The following is an 18,329-nucleotide window of genomic DNA, read 5'->3' on the forward strand; positions in this document are numbered from 1 at the left end:
TCACAGACTTGTTTGCAGATACAGCAGCCACCATATCCTACAAACTCCCTACTCACCCTCATTTCCTTTTAATTTCTTTCTCCCTTCAGTACCTTCTTACACTTAGCTCCTGGTAAAAGGTTTCTTCTAGTGGGCAAAAGAAGGCATCATTATCCTTTGAGCTCACATCTTATAACACTATTTCATCAATAAATTACTGCTTGCTGCAAAAAAACAAAACAAACCCAAACCAACCACCCTTGATTAATTTAATGTTTTGTCTGGGGCTACTTAACACTCTCTGTAAGCCAAAAAGGACACTTAGGAGTAAATAACAGGTGAGCAGTGCACAAACATGCATGTATGCAATACTTTCTGGATCAGTTTTCTTTTATAATTAACACTCAGTTATTCTGTCATCTCACAGTAATTTCACAGTGAGCTTTATGATTTCACTTTCCTCTGAGGTTTACCTGTAGTTTAACATTCAAAGTTGGTTGTTGCACAGAATACCTCGACAGACTTGTATTAAAAATGCTCTTTAAAATTCCAAAGCTTTGAACTAAAGAAATATCTCAAGAAGTTTTCATGGAAAGTTCATCTCAGTTGGTTCAATTCAGCTATGGTTAGATGCACCTTTTCAAATAATGGAAAAAAATGTAAAGGGGTCAGACCCAATCAATACAGTTGTTCAAACAGAATTTCAGGCACTATGATGTGTGTACTTTTTGTGCTCTTTCTTTGTACTGCTCCACTATGAAGAAAGGTTGCTTTTGCTGGTAGAGCAATAAAACAGTCGTAGCCTTTTGAATACAGCCCAATAACCAATGGGAATGTTCACTAGGTGTGGAAAATATAGCAACTTTTCATGTCTTTCCTGTGCTTGCCTTTGTTCTTTTTATAACTACGCAATATACGCACACACACACACCACAAGCAAACACTTTAAAATACCCAAAGACAGACATAAATCAGAGGAGTAACATCAGATCGTGCCTTCCCTATCTTCTAAGTTTCGGCACTAAGTAAATCCACTCCTTCCTTCATATAACATCCAGAAGTTAATTGCTAAAACACTTGGGAAATGTGTGGTTTTATGCAGAGCAAAAGCCACCAATATAAAATATATACACACTTATTTAGAGATCTGGAAGTCAGATGGGTAAATGAGGAAGGTGGAAAAATAACCCCATAAACAACACCAATGGGAGCCAGGCAACCCATCCTCCCAGAGCTGCTGGGGTACTTGAGCCCACCTCATTTACCCTCTGGCAATTTCTGGAAATAGCAGCACACGAGTTTAATAGTGTCGTTCAGCAGCTTTCAGTTCCAGATAGCTGCAGCTTTCCAGAATAGCATCTCTCCATACAATTGTTTCCCCAAAAAAACTTGCTGGCAAAGTGTTTTTTTTTTTTTCCCCTCCCTAACTGTTCCAAAGCAGTATGGATGCCACTCCTCAGACAGACAACTGTATGTCCTCATACATAGAGAGGCAACAGCACAACAGGATTCCTGGCAGTCCATCAGCACATGAAATGGTGAGAAATGGGGTGGTGGTGGTGTTACACGAGTTCAGGAAGGTGGAAGCTGTGCTACCTACAACCATCAAGGTGCAGTTTTATGATAAAACATTTGTGCAAAAAAACAGAGGTAAAAGGTACGCAGACTGCATAATTTTTGCCTGGTGTAACATTAGAAGACACTGACTAGAAGACAGCACCTTCAAAACAACTGTCACTGTTTCTGCTTCCTTAATTGCAATTGCACTTAATCTTCTAAATGGACTGGAAAAAAGTGTTGCCTTCTGACTGGAATGCAGCAGTCTGCAGAGATACCTTTTCTTTCTTTCTTTCTAGCCTTGATATCAGAGAAGTAGTTAAACCTACAAAACAACATTTGATGGGCAGAAACAACTGAAAAAGGAAACTGTCCCAAAGCAAATACTACATGCCAATCAAAATGACCTGTAATTATTTGAAGACTACACACACTCCTACAAAAGGGTGGTCAATGAAGTATAGCATTTCACATATTTAATGAAAAGTTTCAGAAGAAAGTCAATTATTTTTTTGTCCCCATATATAAGATTAATTATGGACACAGACCAAAATCTTTGAACAGTTCATTTCACTGCAAGCACTCGTGGTATAACTGGTTAGTGCTAAAGCCTCCTCTTTAACACCAGCCTGAATGAGCAGATTCTGGGTACATGACTGAAGGAAGGAAAATGAACATCTCCTGCAACCTGCAAAGCAAAGCTGCCCTCAGTCCTTCCCTTTCACTGCCAGAGCAGCACAGGAATTAGCACTCAATGCCTGCAGTGGTTCAGGAGGCCATGGGCTGCACTCCTCACCCAATTACGGCTCCATTCTCTTCTACCCCTCACAACAAAGCCTCTGGAGAAGGAATGCAGTTTCACTGAACCACAAAACACGTGGTCAAAGGCTCCTTTGTATTTCAGTCTGTGAATCTGAGGAACAGACGGAGCACGTCATAAGCAGCTCAGCTGGGAGGCCAAGGACTCACATTCCTAAATGCTTGCTCTCGAGGTCCTGGAGTCGACACTAAGCCACAGAAATACAAACTGCTCCTCTGCATTTTGTTCTACATATCAACTTCCAGAAGCATTAAACACTTCCACTATTCTCCCTCGAACTCACATCCACTGAGGGAACTGAGAGCACAAGCTCTCAGATGTAGGTTAGCAGCTCCAGCACTCTGTGGGGTCAGCTGTACCCCCACACACCACCAGGCAATGCCAGTGAGGAGGGGAGCCACCATTTAGATGAAGTTACTTGGGGTACCTTAATCACCAGGCACTCAAGGACTAAGAATGTGTCAGACAAACACACATCTGTGAGACAGAAAGGTCAGTGTTGCAGTAGTTGTATTTAGGACAGCACCCTGAATAACCATTCTAATTAAGAATAAAATAGATGTAATCAAATGGTAAGAAATATTTCCAGAAATTATGAAGCTTTGGTGTAGGGTGATTCAAATTCCAATGAAGAAAGTGCAAAATTCAGGAGCTTCAATGGGATTTACTCTTAGATGTGGAAACAGAACAAACAACGCTGGATGTCAAACTGTACAGATGCTGGTAAGAGCAGGCAAGACAGAGGCAAGAGGAGGCAGTTATGTTAATATTTTAATCTGTACATATACCATTTTCCAAACTGTTACATTTAAATTAATGTTTTCTTGCAAAATATTCATTTATGCTCTCAAAACTTTTTTATAAAGGCAAAAATAAATCATTATTTTGGCAAAAAGGTTTTGAAGTTGATACTGGCAGTATTGAGGTAAAATAGATAACATTAGCTAAATATATATTTTAAAGAATATTTCCGACTACAGTGTTAAGATAATATGATTTGACTTAGACTGAAACTTGACGTTCAATCAGTTTCCAGGGCTTTGTATCTATTACTTGAACACAGCATATAAACAAGTTAGTAGTATCACAAAATACTGCAAATTATTTCTCAGCCGTTCTTTATCTAGAGCCGAACTCAACTACCTAATATTGGGCAATTTCTGCATATCTTGCACTCAGTATTTTTTTTTTTTTCCAGGTAAAGCACTTGTAGCCATTCATTTAATATTCTTTTCTCCTTTTGTAACCACCTCACCCTTCGCCATATAAGAAGAATGCTGAATTTCAAAGTTTGGTAAAGTTAAGCATGAGGTGAACTTATAAAATTAGCAGGTGCCACATTACATCACTTTTACTGTTTCTAGCATAGATACTAGTCAATACATCATATTGTACTTTATATTGAAAAGATATTCTGAAGAAAAAAATATATATTTACTAGTAAAATGACACATCCTATTTTTCTTATTGCTTACGTGACATACTTTAATTTAAAAGTTTCCTTTTTCCATATCTCAGCTTTCAAAACAAAATATACTTTGTTAGCTGGTTGTTACTACAGTCAGGAGCGATCTAGCATGCTGTGTATCAATACCAGCAAGCTAATGACATGCAATCAAAAAAGGAAACAGGAGTTAAAAATTGTTTTTTGCAATGGCTTTCATGGAAAATTTCAGCTATACTGAGATTTAGGAAATCAAACTACAAGTTCCTTGCAATGTATTACTCCATGGGCAAAAGGGTGGGTGATTAACTCTACTAAGATACTCAACCCAAAACAGCCCTACAGTAAACCTCTCAAGTGGTGTTAGCTCTACCCATACCCTACAAACGTGTTTCTAGGATTGTTCAACTTGCATTTTTTTCCATAAAACTTTACATTGTGCTTCTGAGCCTGAGGGGGAAGTAACAGCATCTCATAACAACTATGCAAGTAGTTCCTCTTCAAATGAATTCAGCCCTTGATTTAAACAAATTCCAAAATACATTCTGTTCTAAAAATACATTGTCAGTATTTTACAGAGTTTATTAAAAGTGCCATCCATTCATATAAAAAGTCTGAACTAAACTGAAGTCAAAATAAGAAGTTAAGCAATTCTCTCCATTTTCATAGAAAATCCCCCATTATTCTCTGAACATATTTCCAAAAGAAAGAACCTGTGATCAGCCAGTGAATGCCTTCACAGAGTGCTCGCAATCAGTCTCCTGTTTCTTCTATGCGGCGCCACTGGGGTGGGATTGGCTTCGAGTCTTACATCACTGCTCACTTACTGCTTTGGCTGGTGTGAAGTAAAATAAAACATGGTTAAATAAGAAAGCGAGTGCACTGATGCCAAGCAGCAAGCACTTTCAGGAAATGTACGTTTGCGTTAAAGACTCCTGAAGATAGGCAGAAAGAAGAAAATTAGTACTGACACGTTAAGCAAACAATTGACACGTGATATCACTGAACTCATGCTCAAAATGTCAGGTCCCCTGCATATTGCTGCTTATTGCAATTTTTTTCATTTTTCAGACACACACATGTATGCATGTACATTTATACAGACATTTGACAAATGTGAAGTCTGCCTGGAATCACAGAATGGTTGAGGTTGAGAGGGACCTCTGGTTGGAAGCTCACCTGGTCCAACCCACGCTCAAACCTGATGATATCCTAGCAGGGTCAACTGTTACTCAGACATAGTAAAGATGGTTAGAATCTGGTTCTTAGAAAGATAAACAGAACCAGAAACACAAATAGCTATTTCTACCAAGTTCTGTAGAACTGCTCTGAATGTCTCTGCACGTTCTCTCTCTCTCTACCTCTCTCATTTACCGCAGGCCTTTCTGAAGACAGGTCAGTGCCTCATTGGGCTTCCTGGAACATGCTCACTTCTATTTCATTTGTATTTGTTGCAGAGGAACTTGATTCAGATTAGTGAAACTGAAAACAAAGGTATCTAAAGATTAACACTATTTAAGGCATTCATTCAATCTACCTGCCTTACTGCTTCGTCTCTGTTTTAAGTTCTTTTCCAGAATTAGCCAACAAAATTAGTCCAAAGGAAATCAGGAAGATGAAAACACTTCTGAAGGAAACTAGAGACACACAAGTGCTATAACTACAGCACATCTAGCAGTTAGCAATTATAATATTGATAGGTTCTTCTATTTCAAATAGAAAAATCACTGCAAATACTACTGGGAAGGGATGATATGTATTTCTTTATAAGAACAACAAATTTATCTTAATACTTGAAATGTCAAAATAACCTAGTCAGAGACAAAAACTAACACTTCTGTTAACACAATCCAGAAAAAAAAAAACAAAAACAAAAAACACCACGGAGGCACAAAGCAGTCACTGTATTGCATAATTAGTTATATAGGGCCAAATTTTCAGCTCACCTCAAAGACTTGAGTTTTAGCCTGTGTACTTTTAGATATCAGCCCATAAACTACCTCCCTGTATACACAACTTTGGTTGCACTTTCAGTTCTCTTGTGCAGCAAATGTAGAGGCCACATGCAAGTAAAACTGCCTTCAAGCCCAGCTGCAGCCACAGCTGTATGCAACACTGGCCATGGGAGTACAAATTGTGGCTGAAAATTTGGCCCCACGCTACCAAGAGTATAGATGCCTCTTTCCTTCACCACAGTAAGGGTAGGGAAGTTCCTCATCTGGAAAGCCACAGCAGTTATTTGAAGACTATTAGCTGTGTTAGCTCATTAGAAGCAATATTTATTATACAAGAACGGAAGGTTTCTGAAAAATGGATGCATGCGTTGATTTGGATCTGATTTAGGTGTTAAAAATTCAGCAAGCCACAGCGAAGATACAATGGTAAATCAGACATGTCAAGAGCAGTTAGTTCTTACTTTTAAGGTGTTTAAACAAATGTGTAGTGAAATCCATTGCTTAGGGGAGAGTGAGGTGGCTGTGGTACAGAAGGTGAGGGTGCTTTGGGTGGGTAGGTCAACTGCTGAGCTAGAAGGGATCACATACAGGAATTAGGCTGCACAATCAAAAATTCACATTAAAACAGAGCCACCTCAATTTTCTAACACATGAATAAGAAACCTGATTAGTAACGCAGTGAGGTGTTACACTATTGTAGTTACATGGAGCACAAACAACATTTCTAATTGCTGCTTTTTCCTATTAGTCACATTAAATTATGCAAATAAACATTCTTCTGATGAGAATTTGGACAATTATCTCATGACTGGATGATACTAAGGCACACACAACACTCATGCACCCTAATCAAATCCTGCTTTTAAAATCAGTTCTGGAAGGGCACCGCTGTTTAATAATTTGGTTTTGAGGTTTCTCTGAGGTTGTACAGGTTCTCAGCCTTTCATTGGTTACAGATAAAAAGCAGAAATTAAGATGCTATTTAGAAAATCACAAACAAAAATATTTTACAGATATACGTAACTTTTTATGTAATGCAGTGCATGACAAATCAATTCTCAGATCTCAGCTTGAAACTTCAGGATAAAAAATAAAACAAAAATATTCTTGTTTATAAAGCAGAGTAATTTAAAGACAACAATTCTAAAATTATAGAGACTGAATCAGTCTTAAATTCTGCCTTTTCATTTTAGAAGGCTAAAGGTTTCCAAACAACACAATTCAGGAACTAAATTCATAAAATTTGTACATTTTATTTTAATCTTTCAGATCCTTGGCAGGATTTCTGTTTAGAAGGTGGATTTCCTGCTAGCTCAGAGGAACTCTACAATGCTACATTACAGGCATTAGCCAAATGCACAGTCTATATTAAAAGTGAAGTGCATTATCACAGCATCCTAACATTAGTTATCTGCTTCACAGAAGAAAAAATGTAAGTTAAGCCTTACTTTGTAAGTAAGAGTCTCTTTCAAAGAAAATTTTGATACAAAATCTGGACATGTAAGTTTGGATTTTCAGCTATGGTTTGCTTCATCAGCAAAAAGCAACTTTGAAAAATATATATTTTAAATTCAACGTACGAAAATGAAAATACGAAGAACTAAGTAAAATTGGAATGAATTAGAATGTGCAATCAGCTGTGCAAAGCATCACATTATTTTCATTTAAAATCACTTTAGATTATCATAAAATGCCCCATAATCCAAAATCCTATACTCTTTTTATGGATTGCATGCCATTAGTCAATTGTTATTTTGTTATTTTATTTTAAGAATTTCCAAAATTTGGAATAATTTCAAGCAAGAGTGTTAGCTTTTCCTAGAAGCAGCTAGAACTCATAAGGGAAAATGCTGTGTTGGTTCATACCTTCTGAAACACACAAGTCCCACTCCATAACCAAAGCATGCAAGTCAGTGTTACAGTACCAAGGACCTGGTTATTAGAACTGGGACCAGAATTCCTGCAGAGAAGACTGAGGGTCTGAAAAGCTATTCCTGAAATGATCCCAGCGCCTTACAATTCTGTTTATTTATGTTGTCTACCCTCCCTAGTGAACCACTTTTATTCCTTCCAGTAGTTAAGTCACCTCTTGAAACTCTCCTTAGTTTCAAGATTCGTAACTTGAAAATGTATCCCTTCCCCTGAAAACTGCATTCCCCTTAGGTTTAGTTGCCACTGAATCTGTGAGTATACAGCCATATCCAATCCACAGCCTGTTATTACAGATGCACGTTACGTATCTGGATATTAGAATAATCTGTCTTTACTGGGAAAGTCTTGAGGGCTTTTGTGGCAAGTGTCATACATTTAAACTGACAGCTTCAGATGAGAAATGTGCACACTTTTCTCCATCATAGTTAAGATTCCATTATTTCTGTTCTCCATTGGAACAGTGAGCAGTGCCAGTTATAAATGGCTGCTCAGGTACTGGCTAGAATAGCTGCTGCATCCATTACTGTGCCATACAAATCTGTTGACACTTTTTATTTATTTCAACTATAAAGCAATCGAGAGTGAAATTATCATCTTTACTAACATATTGCAAAGGGTCTACTAATCTCCAGACATCAAGCAGAATTCATGCATGCTTGTCTTGCTCTGGTCCCTAATCTTGATCACCAAACAGAAATATACCAATGTTAAGACTTTTAGCCTGCTGTCGTAAATCTCAAGCTGCAAGTGATTCTACTATACTTTCAATCACAGAAACCAGTGCAATGCACATCTCTTTAAAAAAAAAGAAGAAGGATATATATATATATATATATCCTTCTTAAAATATATATATATCAATTTTTTTTAAATAAAGGACCAATTTACTTTTTAAAAATGAGTATAGAAATAGCTCATTTCATGTAATTATAGGGAATCCATTGAAACTATTATGTTTTCAGTGCTATTATAGTAGAGTGATTTTTCAAGTTCTAAACTTTATCACAGTATATTCTCCCACTGAATGTCAAATGCTCAGCATAAACCTTAACTTCTCTTCATGTTATCTATAGACACCACACTCCTATCTGAATATGAATATTTTGAATATGAATTGCTAAAAACTTCTCTTAGGCCAGGAATTCAGCAACAACCACACACAACTTTATAAGCGGATAGGAAATAGCTGTTAGTTTGTAAATAACTAAGTATTACCTGCTACCTCCTTGCTCCTCTGAGAGGCTTCAGAAGCCAAAGCGTATGATATGGTAATGATGCGTTCCTGCTCTTGGAGCTGTGAATCTAAATCAACTGAGTTGTGCTTGTCCTGGGCAACAGTAGGCTGTAGATTGTGCATACTAGCAGGAAAGTGCAAAACAACATTAACATTTACAAACGTAAAGAAGAGCCCACTGTGCAGAAAAGAAAAAGCTTCAATTCATACAGTAGTTTTTCGATCTCACATGTCAAGTTCTGTATTTAGCTGAAGTTCTTTGAAGTAGTGTTAGATATTGTATTTAATTGACTATGGCAAACAAAGACAAGTAATGCAGCCGTTTACATATTCAGTCACAATTTCTGCTTAGCCTTAAGTACACCTGAAAGTCCTTTGTAGTAAACAGGTTATTTTATAGGAAAGCACTATAAAAACGTTATTGCACTGAACCTGTTAATAACCTTTCTTGTTACTGCCCAGATGAAGTGGTGGTCCTTACGTTCAGACTCATTTGCATTCTTTCTAGGAGACTACAGGTACTTGAGGTGACCACATTCATGAAAATGCATGTTTTAGCTGCCTCTACATTAGCCTTAAGTAGTCAAATTCTATCCTGCTTTTGGCTGGATCTGTGCCTTTGCCTTCTCCCCACTCTCACCTACAGGTCATTTAGTAATAACTCGTGACTATTTTAGGGTGCTCCAAACAAGAAAATGGACATATGCAAAATCTGTCATACTAGAATCTCTGACACTTGGCTTTAAAAAGGAGCTTTAAGTATGCTGAGCACAATATATACATGCTGTGTGCATTTTCTAAAAGCCACCCTCCTTACATAATTAAATTGTACAGAAAATAGACTGTTGTATGAAGTTAGATTCCAGTGTATAACACCAACCTCTGTGTAAGATCAAAAAATAACTGACCTTGATTTCGTAAGGATATTCTTTATCTTCTCTGCTTTACGCTGCCTTGCTTCCAGTTCTTCTGTAGAAAGAGGTTCTTCTGGCTCCAATTCAACATAACGTTCTGGAATCGCAACCTTCTCAGGTTTTGACAACTGTGGAACAAAAACAAGCATCAAGTTTTATCAGCCCAGACTTAAATACCCTGAGATTTAATCTCCTTAATGCAAGAATACAGTAAAAACAATAAAGCACAGGTTTGCACTGTCAATACATGTACCTGATTCTAAACATTCCCTCTGGAAATGAGCTGATGCCCTTTAAACAGTGTCTTTTTCCCTTCTTTTAGAAGATAGATCAAACAAATATTAAAGAGGATTACAGAAGAAATTTGAATCAATAGAGAGCCTTTCTTCAGCTCAGCTTTAGAGCTCAAAGTAGGGCACTGCTTGTAGCTGTTGCAATGGGAAGAAGAAACCATATACAAGAGTGATAAAGCAACCAGAAATTTTAAGAAACACTGGAAGGTATTTATGTCACTCCAGGATTTCCTGTAAGTGAGAGGAGGTATCATCTAAAGTTTTCATTTAGGCACTTCTCTTCTGAGGCATAATCTTCCTCTGTGAGCAGCAGAAAAAAAAAGAAAGAAAAACACCACCAATTTATAAACACCTTTGGAAATTCCTGGACTGCAGAATCTGAAACGTTAGGTGTTCAAAAGTTGTCCAGGGAACTGACCCACAAATACACCAACACATGCAATTAACAACACATTCAATACACAATTATGTAGGTTGAAAATTTTAATTATTAAAATTGATTGCACAAAAGCTGGCAATGATTTTTGTGTTAGGATCAGTTTCCCTGCAGAAAGATTTTGCTTCACAGAAGATACCTAAACCACCTAATGAACATGCATGAACATAGTTTACAAATGGATGCTGAAAGCCAAAGCGTACATTGCTTTTGAAAAGCAAAATTGCAAACATGACTAAATAAAAGTGAGAGAAAGGGAACTTTTCTCCCACAGCTGGACCCAACCTTGCCTTCAGTGATAAAGATCAGTAATACAAAGGCAATGCACAAAGTGCCAAAGCGCTCAATAAGTAATTGTCATTCATAACTTAAAACTAAAATCATAACTTCAAGTTTTTATGGTCCCTTTCAAAAAAACCCTAGGCCAATGCTTTCTGAAAAATAAGGATTTTTTGTTACATTTCCTTACCTTCAAATCCAGCTCCCCCACAAATCAACGTGTACATTTATAGTACAGCTAACTGAGAACAGCTCACCCTGCCACTTCCAAAACAACAGTTATCACACAAATAGAGGATTTATCAGCCATAAAAAGTATAGCCTTATGAAGTACAGAACTGGCCAGGTGAAGAGGATGGATAAATGAAATGGAAAAAGACAACCTGGGGAACTGGAGAAAGAAGCTTTAAACCCAGACCTTCAGATCTGCTTCAGTCACATTGAGATATGTCAGAAATGTCTACATGCACAAATGTTTCTTATCTTATCCCAGTCTGAAAGTGCTAGTTTGGACTAGCAAGTGAATCAAGAAGCCCTGAAGGTCTCAAAGAAAACGTGCTGGCGCACATTCAGCCAACTGTCATCTAACATACCCAGAGTCTTCTCCTCTATACAGCCTCCTTTCCAGCCACTCTGCCCCAAGCCTGTAGTGATGCATGAGTGGGGTTGTTGTGACCAAAGTGCAGGACCCAGCACTGGGTCATGTATGAGCTTCCACAATTGTCCTCAGCTCAGCAATCAGTCTGTCCAGATCCCTCTGCAGGGCCTTCCTACCCTCAGATAGATCAGCACTTCCCCCACTTCAGTGTCTGCAAACTTACCAAAGGTGCACTCCATCCCCTCATCCAGATTATCAATAAAGATATTAAACAGGGATGGCCTGTTTAGTCAAAGTGCTTCCTATTCTAAAAGTCTTCCTACTGTTAACAATTTCATTGACTTTCCCTCCAATGGCATTTCACGCAGCACATACTTCTCTTACCTCTCCCTTCCACTTGCTATACTCTTTCCTTTCCACTAGATGGCTCAATCGCATTTCAAACAAATACTGCACTCAGATACCAGAGCTGGAAACAAATCTTGCCCCTGGAGCAAGAAGTCACACGAAAAGCCAGCAGAACCTTTTCTGCCATATCAAAACAAAGAGTAAGGTAGCTCTGTGGAACTAACTTTTACCTCTTAGCAGTTTCTTATTTTAAATACTCTTTATGTTATTTTTTTTTTCCTAATTCTCATATAACATCACCTAACTACCACTTTTCCCTATAAAGCCTTTGTATTTCACAAGGTAGAGCCAACCTTTCCATCTTTCCTCTCCACTAGAGCACCATATGAACACAAAGCTTACAGACACCCTAAGAGCCAGGCCAGAAGTATGCTTTCATTTCAATACCCAGAAGACTCCTTTCAGTTTGAACTTCCAGCTCACTTTTGAAATAAAAGATGAAAATTGACTACATAAAACTTAAGGTTAATATCAGGGAATACAGTAGGAAGCAAAATTATGAGTGTTACCTCTCTGCTGATGTCTAAATCGTAGTCTTGAGGCTCCAGGTCTGTCTCTGTCACTGCTACTGCTACTGGCTGAACTTTTAACCATTCATTTTCATCCTTGTCTTCTCCACGAATTGCCCTCTCAAGTAGCTGCAAATCAAATTCTTGCTCTCGCTTCCACTGGTAATAGATACAAAACAATTAATAGTGTTCAACCATACTGACAAATTCAACTTTCAGCAATGTACATAACTGTGTCTGCAAAGCCTATTTTGCTGAGAGAATCCACAGAGCAAGCTCTTCAACTGATAGAAATAAAGAAAATGCTGCTGTATTTCTTGCAACTCCTGGCTGGGAGATTTTATTTCTAGCAGCGCTGCATGGATTTCAGAGTACTGTTTAATTTTATACACAGTGTGCAGCTGTACTAAACTCTATCATGTATTAATCACAATTTCACAAATGCTGATGAACGTGGCACCAGCACAAACATCCACAGAAGTACAGATGTCAGTACAAGGAAGCCTGCAAAGTGCTAGCCTTGTCCTAGGCATTCTAACCAGGCAGTGCTGTGCCACTGCAAATCAGAACACAGAAAGGACATTAATACTGCAGGCTGAGAATCGCTGCCTGTTAACTCTGCATGTCTTCCTAGGAAAAGACTTAGTGATTAAAGCTGGCATTTTTAGTACTAGCATTAACTTGTCTCAAATTCCAACAGTAATTTTAATAACTTCTGAGCTACTTTACACTCGATTAACCTAGCTACCTGCAAAAATTAAAAATCTTATACATTCTCCCTACAAGATAAGTATTCAGCAAAAATGCAGAGCATAGTTAAATTAAATAGCATAATTTTAAGAGTTCCCAAATTATTGCTTAGCAGCTCCTTCACATCCACGTGCAATATAGCTCCATATAAACTCAAGCTTAAGAACCCTAACAATGCATTTGTTCATAAATGTCAAAAAATGAAGCTCTGTTGCAGCATCATCCCATCCAGCAGATATCAGTGACTTTACCATACAGACTTGAAACATATTAAAAGCAGTGGGGAAGAAAAGGGACAAAAACAATAAGATGATCTCCTGAAGTTTTTAAGGCTATCAGTAGGAGAACATACCATTATATTTAATAAAAGTGTCTAATGTTTCTGTTACATGTCTCTGGCTTCTTTTGGTTGAAGTTTGAACTCTATATGAAGCCCTTAGCCTCCATGATGCTACTTGCATTATTAAATCTACTTGAAACCTATTCATGCACAAGCTCTCAATATTCACTCAAAAGATAGATATTTAGGAAGTTAAAAGGCAATTTCATCTCAAAAATTAAGATTTCTTTTTCAGAATTCAAAGGAGAAAAAATGTTTTATTCTCACACTCCAAACTTCTTATTCTACTCATATTCGAACCAGGCCTGATTGACATAGTATACTTCAAATACACAGTATCATCTTCAAATTATGTAGGTAAGAAAAACATCAAACCATTATTACAAAGCAGAATTTTTATTGGCTTTGATGTTGCAACTTTTACATTAAAAAGGCATTTTATATAACAAATGAGCTCACGTACTGTGATCCATACTTCAAATGCCATTCTACACTTGCGAGCTGACTGATTAAAAATTCGAGTTACACATACAATGCATGTTTTAAGCAAATGTTACATACTGAGCAGCATTTCAATTATACATTTAACTGTTTGCCATTTTGGCTGCTAAATAATTGCAATGCTGTAAGTAATTGTGCTATTGAACATGCTTTTTGCGTTTTGAAGCCCTGTAGGTACGAGAGATGATCTCTGCAAAACACTGCTAGGGCTGAAAGGCTCAATTTTAATTCTTTACAGCAAGAAAAAGACCAAGATGGCACCCAATCTATAGATAAAGTACTTGTCACAAATGTTAATAAGGAGTGTCACAAAAATGTTTAAATTCAACTTGTGTATGTTACGTTAGACTTCGGAAACATCAGAAGCTCAGGTTTAGTTCCTCTAATTAAAATATGAAAATAATGGTTCTACTGTAGTTCCATATTTCCCAAGTATTACGTACTACCTTTAATAAATTTGTGGTTGCAAAACAGAAGACAAAACAGATGGATGTCTCCGAGTTGTGCACTCATATTTACTGGGAAAGTAAATATAAAGAACTGGCTGTAAAATAGTGTTACTGAGCGGTGGGAATGAAAGGCTGCATATTATAAGGGGTGGTTTAAATGCCAGCAATTGACACGCATGTACTAAATGCAATTAAGCCTGGTAAAAATTGAGTAGTCCAGTTAGAAATTTTTAAAATAACTACAAAATTCTGCAAATTAAAAATAAAACAAGCAAACAAAAAGAGGCATTAGGTATGATGAGTGACGAATCTAAAAGCAAGAGATCTTGTGCAATGAATTAGGTAAAACAAGGTGATTGTTCTAAAGCTCTAGTGGACCAAATGAAAAATAAATTAAAAGGCTACAGCGTAAGTGCAATTACAGTACAATCTTGGTTTAGCACCAAGTGAGCAACTGGGTAGCTTCACCAATTAGAATTGCTTTGGTTAGTATCCAAAACGTATCATTACAAACTTCGATTCTGTACAGCATTTAATCTCAGAACACAACAAAAATTCTTTTCTTCAGCAGCTTAAATTTGAGCCTTATTAGAATATTCTACATGTCGAGCTTTAAAGGAGGACTTGCTGCAACTGAAACAAATTTGATCTTAAATTTCTAATAAGTGTGATTAGGTTTCAAAGCTTATTATCCATTTCTCCTTAAAAACAAAAACAAAAAAGAAAAACCAACCACACAACCTGCTTGGCCTGATATTATTCACAACTACCTTGCAGCCTAATTTATGAATTTAAAAGAATAACCATGGTGAGTAAGAACATTCTAAAAGGCCCATTCCATTATGAAGCAGTTTGAAAATCCTAAAAGTTTCTTACACTTTCTAAATACAATTCTAGTAAAAAAAACAATCACATCTCTGAATTCACTCTGACAGAGTCTCACCTCCACTCAGCACACTGACCTCTGACCAACTTACCTGCCGAATCTGCTACATATACTGTAACTACTAGTAAAAAAACAACTGTCTGTTACTTGCACTCTCTGAACTCATTTTATACTGTATAACACTAATTTAATTATACTAGAAGCATCACACACACTCAAGTGAAAGTGCTTGCTAGGAAAAAAAAAAAAAATCCAAAGATATTTCTAGTTTAGTCCTTTTAAGGCATATCTAACATACTGAGCCTATGTCTGCAGAAATGGGCCTGATGAAAGACCGAGATGAAACAGACTGCCTTTCTCCTTGGCTAAGGGTTCTCTTGCGTTCACGAACTAATGCCTTCTGATGTCGTTTCATTCTTTCTAGTTGTTCCTCTGCACTCATCTTGCCTCTTTGGTGGTCTCCAGAGTATAAACGTTCCAAGGCACTCTTTGGTCTCTCCTGAAGAAGTTACAAGGCACACAAAAAAATGTGTTGGAATTAATAGTTTATAAGGAGCATACGAATAAGCAGCACTTTTTGCCCACCCTGTTCCTAAATTAAGATGATTTTGCTTTATCGCCTGGTATTAATTTGAATATTTCAACATTACAGTATCTATGAGTACAGGTGATTTTGGTTCCAAACTTTGTTTTTATAAATCTATTAGAAATGTAGTAAGTTGGCTTTCTACTTCCTGGTTCATTTAAGAGAATTAGAAAATAAATAGTATTAGATCATTGGAGATGGGTCCTCTCCCATGGCATTAGAATCCCATCTCCTGCTATGCAACATATACTCTGGATTTAAGAAAATTTTGGAAGATCAAGACAGCAATCTTCAGATGTTCTTTTAAAACTTACCTTGGACCTATCTCTTCGAAGAGTTGCATATGATGAAATGGTAGATGACTGGTGCAATCTGGAAGTTGATCCAGACAAGCCTTTATAAAGAAAAAGAAAATGCTTTAAAACCAAAGGACAAAAGGAAGATGTGTCAGATACTTTTTTTTTTCCTTACGCTATTTTCATTATTTTAGTTCACATTCCACATTTTTTTTTTTCAGTTCAGAAGGCCATGAGAGGCAGGAAATTTCATTTCAGCCACAACTGATATGTTTCAGGTCACTAATGATCAAAACACAAAAATCTACGATATTTTAAACATATATTAAATGAAGTATGGGGTGAACTCAGCTGAACAACAACATATATGTTTTACAAATAATCATATCTATGAAGAAAATCAAACCTTAACAATACTTAGAGTTAGAAGGATGAAAAACAAACTACTTTTCCCCAAATATCCTCTCTAACCTCATCTGTTAAATGGTGAAAAGACTTTAGCACAATGAGATCCTAGTGACAAGTCACATGTAGTGTTTGGAGGCATTACGTTTTTATTCTTTACCGCTTCCATTTCATTGACTTCCACAGACAATACATGTATTTAAAAAAAATCACTTGAGTTTGTAAATACGATACAGAAATAATGAGGAAAAGCAATTCTGAATACAGGAGATATTCTAATTGCTAAATTCATTTTTTTGCTATGCTTTTTGTTTCTTTGTTTTTAAGAACTACATATGAAGCTCCTTCACCAAAGCGTGGTAATCCATAATGGCACCATTAAAATCACAGATTCTCTAGAACTTCACAGCACTGCACAGCTAACCTAAAAATAACAACCTCAAGATAAAGATCATCTCCAGAAAATCCTAGGAGAGAAGCTCCTATACAAAAAGTTCTGTTAAAAATCAACTATGTTAATTCCTGACTTACCACGAGTAGGCAACGTCTGGTATCCGCTATCAACAGTTATGAAACCACTGGAAGGTTGGCTGAGGTCACCACCAATCATTGCTAGTTCAGGTTCACTCACATATGAACGCAGTTCTACCTGTGTGGAAAGATATTTACTGGCTCAAATGACATCACAGACAGCAAGTCTTAAAACAAATCCCAGCAGTTTTGTTTCTGGATTACTGAATCTGTCTCTGCCATTACTAAAACATACAGATCTCTTCCATTCTCTCTCTCTCTCTCCTCTCATTACAAGATCTAGCAGTATATATATTTCACAGACACTATTGTCTGTTATTGGTTCACACGTTCCTTAAAGCACAGATGGTCTATGAGTGCTCACCCTATAATCTCCGTTTACATACTGTCCTAGTTCTCTGTCTCTCTTTCTTTCATCCGACTGACGTTTCAGGCCTCGCACTGACGTGTGTCTGATGACAGTGGCTTCCCTTGGGAGTGGTGGAACAGCTGGTGGTTGATCTTCAGGACTGTATAACTGAGGAAGAGGAGGTCTGGGCGGTGCTTCATCTTCCTGGTCAGAGGAAAGAATAGGTATGTGGCAAACAGTCTGGTCTGGAATAAACTGTCTGAAAGTTCTTAACATTATACAAATTATTTATGATTGCTTTACCATGCTCTTCTCTGTCAACCAGAAGCTTGAGTTCTTGAAACAAGACCCAAGAAAGCAAATAACCAATGAACCAAAAGGCATTACCAAACAGCAAGGAAGGCTCTGCTATGGTATGTTCTAAAACACTACATGGCTACTGTGAGTAAGCCTCCAGGTTACAAACACAGGACTAGAGGACACAGCCTCAAGTTGTGCCACGGGAGATTCAGGTTGGATGTTAGGAAATACTTCTTCTCCAAGAGTGGTCAGGCACTGGAATGAGCTGTCCAGGGAGGTGGTGGAGTCACCATTCCTGGAGGTGTTCAAGAAATGTTTAGATGTTGTACTGAGGGACATGGTTTAGCGGGCAATATTGGTGATAGGTGGACAGTTGGACTGAATGATCTTGGAGGTCTTTTTCAAACTTATTGATTCTATGATTCCAAATACTCTCGTGTATTTGTTATTGCTCAGTTTTATTACAACCCTCAAGTGTCTCCTTTGCTGTGCCTCCACACTGCATGCACTTAGCAACCATGAAAACTTTGTCAGAAGCAAACGGAAACAGGAGAACAAGGCTCACAACAACAGTACTT

At 37.4% G+C, this 18,329-nt stretch overlaps 1 protein-coding gene across 2 annotated transcripts in view; it reads right to left on the minus strand.

Annotated features, from left to right (window-relative positions):
- Positions 1-2,990: 2,990 nt before the first annotated feature.
- Positions 2,991-18,329, minus strand: part of PLEKHA7 (pleckstrin homology domain containing A7) — a 139,960-nt gene continuing 124,621 nt past the window's right edge. Inside the window, exons 21-29 of one of the 2 annotated variants that reach the window (XM_090140522.1) lie at positions 17,467-17,655; positions 17,103-17,220; positions 16,185-16,264; positions 15,583-15,783; positions 12,359-12,517; positions 9,830-9,963; positions 8,903-9,045; positions 6,217-6,325; positions 2,991-4,635 (exon numbers count right to left, since the gene is read on the minus strand). In XM_090140522.1, the coding sequence (XP_089996648.1) occupies positions 6,228-6,325; positions 8,903-9,045; positions 9,830-9,963; positions 12,359-12,517; positions 15,583-15,783; positions 16,185-16,264; positions 17,103-17,220; positions 17,467-17,655 (1,122 nt within the window). In that variant the 3' untranslated portion in view covers positions 2,991-4,635; positions 6,217-6,227. The remainder of the gene's footprint in view (positions 4,636-6,216; positions 6,326-8,902; positions 9,046-9,829; positions 9,964-12,358; positions 12,518-15,582; positions 15,784-16,184; positions 16,265-17,102; positions 17,221-17,466; positions 17,656-18,329) is intronic. The other variant, XM_090140521.1, reaches the window with a different exon arrangement.

Source organism: Phasianus colchicus, chromosome 5 (genome assembly GCF_987193195.1).
Source record: "Phasianus colchicus chromosome 5, bPhaCol1.hap1.1, whole genome shotgun sequence".
In the NCBI taxonomy this organism is placed as follows: Eukaryota; Metazoa; Chordata; class Aves; order Galliformes; family Phasianidae; genus Phasianus; species Phasianus colchicus.